This window comes from Chinchilla lanigera, unplaced genomic scaffold (assembly GCF_000276665.1).
Source record: "Chinchilla lanigera isolate Chin_1 unplaced genomic scaffold, ChiLan1.0 scaffold00068, whole genome shotgun sequence".
NCBI classification, from domain to species: domain Eukaryota; kingdom Metazoa; phylum Chordata; class Mammalia; order Rodentia; family Chinchillidae; genus Chinchilla; species Chinchilla lanigera.
Genome location: NW_004955469.1, coordinates 7,995,366 through 8,001,738, shown reverse-complemented (window position 1 = coordinate 8,001,738; position 6,373 = coordinate 7,995,366). Strand labels below are relative to the sequence as shown.

Sequence of the window (6,373 nt, the reverse complement as noted above, 5' to 3'; positions counted from 1 at the left end):
CGCGGCGGCGGCAACATCACTCTCGCCGCCGCTGCTCCGCCCTATCCCCTTCTGTTTTTCTCCCATTCTCCGGCGGCGGCAGCGGGCAAGGCGGAGGCAGCGGCGGCCTCACTGGCTGCAATGAATGATCCTCTAGCTGGGGGCGAGGACTCCAGGTGAGCCTCTGCCCTCGGGAGGGCCGGAATCCCGGCCGCCCCGGACCCGCAGCCGCGCCATGGATCCCTAGAGGAAGGAGGCGAAGACAGCCTGCCGCCCACCCCCATCTCATTTTCCTCTTCCTTTATCTCATTGTTGCGGGAGCTGTTTACGGCGGCAGCGCTCGCTCTGCCCCGGCATGGGGCGCGCTCCGGGCACTGCCCTTCGGCAGGCGCAGCCCTCACGGCTGCCCGCGGGCTCTGCCTAGTCCGCCTCCCCAGCCTGTGCACCGAGGACCGGAGAGCCGAGGCCCTGACTGCAGCGGCGGCGGGGCCACCTCCCAGCAGCATCCCCACCTCGCGAGGCTGAATGCGGATTGAAGAGCGGCGCCTGGGGGCAGAGCCCGCCCAGCGGATCCCGACCTAGGCAGCAGGACAGCCGGAGCGACAGCGCGGCAAGATGGCCAGTAAGACCAAGGCCAGCGAGGCCCTGAAGGTGGTGGCCCGGTGCCGCCCCCTCAGCAGGAAAGAGGAGGCCGCCGGTCACGAGCAGATCCTGACCATGGACGTGAAACTGGGCCAGGTGACCCTGCGGAACCCCCGCGCGGCCCCTGGGGAGCTGCCCAAGACCTTCACCTTTGACGCCGTGTACGATGCCAGCTCCAAGCAGGCAGACCTGTATGATGAAACCGTGAGGCCCCTCATAGACTCAGTCCTTCAGGGCTTCAATGGCACAGTGTTTGCCTATGGCCAGACGGGCACCGGCAAGACTTACACCATGCAGGGAACCTGGGTGGAGCCCGAGCTGCGCGGGGTCATCCCCAATGCCTTTGAACACATCTTCACCCACATCTCTCGCTCCCAGAACCAACAGTACCTGGTCCGGGCCTCTTACCTGGAGATCTACCAGGAGGAGATTCGAGACCTGCTCTCTAAAGAGCCAGGCAAGAGACTAGAGCTGAAGGAGAACCCCGAGACAGGCGTCTACATCAAAGACCTCTCCTCCTTTGTCACCAAGAATGTCAAGGAGATTGAACATGTGATGAACCTGGGGAACCAGACCCGAGCGGTGGGTAGCACCCACATGAATGAGGTCAGTTCCCGCTCCCACGCCATCTTCGTGATCACTGTGGAGTGCAGCGAGCGAGGCTCAGATGGCCAGGAGCACATCCGTGTGGGGAAGCTCAACCTGGTGGACCTGGCTGGCAGCGAGAGGCAGAACAAGGCAGGCCCCAACACAGCTGGAGGGACAGCTTCTCAGTCCACGGGTGGTGGCGGAGGTGGAGGTGGCGGCAGTGGTGGCAGTGGAGAGAGGCCTAAAGAAGCCTCCAAAATCAACCTCTCGCTGTCTGCCCTGGGGAACGTGATTGCTGCTCTGGCGGGCAACAGGAGCACCCATATCCCCTACCGGGACTCCAAGCTGACCCGGCTGCTCCAGGACTCTCTCGGGGGAAACGCCAAAACCATCATGGTGGCCACACTGGGACCTGCTTCTCACAGCTACGATGAGAGCCTCTCCACCCTACGCTTCGCCAACCGAGCCAAGAACATCAAGAACAAGCCCCGGGTGAACGAGGACCCCAAGGACACCCTGCTGAGGGAATTCCAGGAGGAGATTGCCCGCCTGAAGGCCCAGCTGGAGAAGAAGGGGATGCTGGGCAAGCGGCCCCGCAGGAAGAGCAGCCGCAAAAAGAAGGCCGTGTCTGCCCCGGCAGGGTACCCCGAGGGGCCAGTGATTGAGGCCTGGGTGGCTGAAGAAGAAGATGACAACAACAACAACCACCACCCGCCCCAGCCCATCCTGGAGCCAGCTCTGGAGAAGAATATGGAGAATTACCTGCAGGAGCAGAAGGAGAGGCTGGAGGAGGAGAAGGCAGCCATCCAGGACGACCGAAGCCTGGTGAGTGAGGAGAAGCAGAAGCTGCTGGAGGAGAAGGAGAAGATGCTGGAGGACCTGAAGCGGGAGCAGCAGGCCACAGAGCTGCTTGCAGCCAAGTACAAGGTAAGAGTCCCAGCAGAGCCCCAGCAGGAGAGGTCCCAGCAAGGGTCTTTGCTGGTAGGCTCCCCTTTGAGGGTCCATGAGCTGACCTGAAGTGGGGTGACCTCCCTTTGTACTGCACATGCCTACTGCCTCTAGAGCGGCCAGGCAGATTGCTGCAATACTGGACGGCCAGACTCATGCACATGCCTGGGTATACACAAAGCAAAGCAGGCAGGTGACATCAAGCCAGTGAACTTGTGGGGTCTGACCGACTGCTGTGGGTCTCGGGCTGGCCCCAGGATCAGCTAGGTCCATGGGACAGCCGGGCAGGACCTTGCCCCTTGTGAGTGTGGGTTCTCACTTCTGCACAGCCTCCTCCCCTGCTACTTCCCCCTCCTACAGAATCTTCAGACCTCACATCGTAAAGTGGTGCCTCAGTTTACAAACTCAATTCTCTTCATGATTCTGGTCACAACCTGTACTGGATGAGAACTGAGTCATATTTTCCCTAAAGTCAACATTGAACATAACCATTGAATTGGATTTGGTTTTGGTCCAACTCGATTTGCAACCGGAATCGTGGAAAGACTCAAGTTCGTGAACTGACGTACCACTGTGTTAATAATATCTGACTTTTGGGCAGCACTTCACAGTACAGAAATGCCTTAAAATCCTGATAGCAGCCATCCAGGGTATCAGTTCTAAAATCCCCATTTTACAGGTGAAGAACTGGGATGGCTCAAAGAAGTGACAGAACTGAGGTTCCATCCTACAGATGAGCTGGAACCCACGGACCTCATGCTCTTTCAGGTCCTTCATGGCAAAACAGGACCACCTTTGAGTGGATTCTGTTCCCAGGAAAAGGAGCCATTCAGTGCCAGGCCCACTTCATGGTATCCCTAGGAAGGAAATTTGTAGGGTGCTGGAGGAAGGAGGGTTGAAAGAGCACTGGGCTCTATACCAGAAACCTAGAGCCAAAGCCTAGCTATTCTACAGCTCCCTGAGTGACCTTGTGTAATTGGTTTCCCCTTTTCTCATGCCGCAGTTTCTCTTCCTGTAAAATAGAAGGATAGTTTAGGTGACCTCTGAGGTTTTACCAGTCCAGTTACTTATACAACCCACATTAATCTGAGAAACAAACCAACTGGCCTACACAGCCAGGCCTCGCCAATAATAGCCAGTTCTCCAATGCCTTGAAGGATATCAAAGCCTCAGGGTACTTCCTGAGCTATTCCCTTCCCATCAATGGGGCCTGACCAATCACAGACCTATTAAATTTCAATACTGCAGATGCCACAACTCAGTGTTCAAGACATTTCCAGGCCCCTGGAGCCTGCAACACTAGGAGTTGGAGGAAGGACACGGGGGACCATGAGCTTGCTGGGGAGAAGAAAACATTGTCATTTCTTATTCCATGGAGTGTGGGCTGGGAGCAGGGAAGCCCTGCCCATAGCTGCTGGAGAGTTGATAGCCAGGCCGTGTGCATTGTTTGTGTGCTGGGAATGTGCCTCTGCACCAGGGACTCTGGCCTTAACATGTTTAATATTTAATTCCCCTCTGTGAGCTCAGCCAGAGTGATACTGGGCTGCTTCCTCAAGGGCAAGATCAGGGGTCTGGCATTGCTAGGGCTGTCCTGGGACATGCAGGATGTGCAGGCCAGGCAGTTAGACAGCCACAACCACCACCTCCGCCAGCAAAGAGGAAATCCAGACAGTCTGGGGTTTCCAACTGGGAAATCTCACCTTTCCGTCTGTCATGGGTTTTACTATCAGGACACTCCTTATCCTCTTACAGCTGGGAGGCATCGGGAGGGAGGGCCTGGAGGGCCGTGGAAGGCCGTGGAAGGCTGTGGAGTGCCGTGGAAGCTAAGGAGGGAGAAGAGTATGGATGGGCCCTTCAGCTGCCTGGGGAAATAAGTAGAAGGGGTAGAGAAAAGGTTGTTACTGGTACCTGCCTGGCTTCGCTCCATAAGATTTGTGGATCTAAGGCAATATAAGGCTCAGGTAACAAAACAGTCAAGAGATCAGGGTATAGCTGGGCCCACTGGCTTGTACCTATAGTCCTAACTGCTTGGGAGGCTGAGGCAGGAGAATCACTTGAGTCCAAGAGTTCCAGACGGGCCTAGGCAACATAGACCCTGTGTCTAATATAAGGAGGAAGGGCAAGGGAGGGAGAGAAAATGAGAGAGAGATCAGGTTGGTCAATGCCAGAATTCTTGGGCCAGAGGAATAGCCCATGCATCACTACAGTCTTGTAGCCGGCAGGGGCCTTGGGAAACTGAAGCCTGGGACTTGCCCAGAGCCACACAGGTGAACTGAGCAGAGTTCCAGACTCTTCATATTCAGTTTAGCCTTATTTCATTGCTCTGTAGTGCTCATGTTACCTGCATTCCTTAATAACCGGAGTAATTCATTTTTATGTAATGCTTTGGCATCTTAATCTCATTTAATCCTCCCCACAGCCCCAAGAGACAGGCCCTGTTATTTCCATTTGACAGTTAGGGAAGCCAAAGTTGGGGGACGGGAGCTGGTCCAGTCCTGCCTCTCTCCCAGAGCCAGTATTGGAACCCTGATCTTCCAGTACCCCAACCCCATAGGCTTTCCAAGCCAGCCCGGATTTCTCTGTATTTGCTCACTGGGTGACTCAGAACTGAGGCCTTCGTCTCCGTAGGCTTCGGGTTTCCATTGGCTTCCTGAGGGGAAGCTTGACATAGCTCCCTGGAGAGTGGGTGAGATGGTCATTATGTGCTGGGCTGTCAGATAGAAGCAGAGCAGGGGGGCAGCCTGGGAAACTCCAGGAGGGGTGCAATGATTCTGTATCACACCGCATCTAGGACAGTCAGCAGGGATCAAGACCAGGGTGGAGCCCAGGCAGAACCCTCAGCGTTCTGTTCCAGTAGCAGCCCCGAGGCATCGCCCAATTCAGCACTGGATGTTTATAGGATGGAAGAAATGTTTTGAGGGCTCCGAAGGGAGCCACAGGGTAACGAGGGAGGAGCACAGGAAAGATAAGATCAGGTCCTGCCTCTTTCCCAGGGTTGTGTTGAAGATGAAATGAGATCATTAGCACAAGGCTATTTGATATGGGTTGAAAGCACCAGGTAAACGGAAACATTAGCAGCCAAGCAGGGGTCCAGACCTCTTGGTTGTTAGCTTAACCCCTTCCTGACCCTGCCATCCCAGCTGCCCTGCCGTAGGGAGCAAGCCGAGCCAGGCAGGTAAAGTCTCAGCGACCTCAGAAGGCAAGAGCAAGGTCCCTCCTCCAAATTCACTGGGCTTTTGCTCCCCATCTGCAACTCACTCCTGTCCCCACTTTCTGAGTCACGGTATCGTCTCCAGCTCCAGCTACCCCCCGACTTCTGTCCTCTAGTCGCACCACCCTCGGGGGCAGCGGAGCAGGAGCTGAGGTGCCCCAGTGCCCTCATTCACTCTGACTCCGCTCTCAGTCTGTCTCCCCATTCGCTGCCTGCCACCTGCAAGTTCCCGGTTCCCTTTGTTCTCCCCTCCCTGGGTACAAACACGGTGCCAGGCCGTCTCCTTGGAATCTCCTTTCCCGTCTCCTTTTGCGTTTACCGAATTTCCCGTTACTGAGGTTCTCGAGGGACGCTAGGGTGTACGGATATGTGAGAGTCTGTGATTGCGGCCAGCACCTTGTTTACCGTGAATCACTGATGATCCGCTCTTCATAGCATTTCCAGGGAGTGAGCTACGGGCTTGATAGCAGCCTGGGCCTCTGGAGTACGTGGGAGTGGATGGTAAAAACGCAAATATTTGAGCTAGCATGAGAAACCGGAATGTTTGTGCACAGTGCACAGGGTGCGGCTGGTGAGTGTGTGTAGGCTGGTTAGGAGGAGGCCTGCTCTGCTCGCATTTAATTATGTGAGAATTTTTAAATATATTTTTAAAAACATTTTGGCACATGTTTGCAGTACATGACGGTCACATTCTTTATGTGGAGTCAGTTCATGTGCATAACACATTTTAAATCTTTTTTCATCCCCTCCTCTTTCCCTCCCTCTACGCTCTGTCCATCTCTTGATCCCTTTCTCATCTGAGAGAGATCTACCTCCCTACTTCCTAATATCTGTCGTGTCTTTTTTCTTTGAATCAGGGTCTTGCTAAGTAGCCCAGGCTGACCTTGAACTCATGGCAATACTCCTGCCTCAGCCTCCCAAGTGCTGAGTTACAGGCATGTGCCACCATTATCTGTCTTTTATTTTGCTCTTTGTTTATAGTCTGGGTTTCTCATGTAGCAGAAA

General features: G+C 55.0%; 1 protein-coding gene across 1 annotated transcript in view; it reads left to right on the top strand.

The window, feature by feature from the left end:
• The first annotated feature begins 577 nt into the window (after positions 1-577).
• Kif3c (kinesin family member 3C) overlaps positions 578-6,373 on the top strand; it is a 40,938-nt gene continuing 35,142 nt past the window's right edge. Inside the window, exon 1 of the mRNA XM_005400416.2 lies at positions 578-2,136. Coding sequence (XP_005400473.1) covers positions 595-2,136 — 1,542 coding nt within the window. The 5' untranslated portion in view covers positions 578-594. The remainder of the gene's footprint in view (positions 2,137-6,373) is intronic.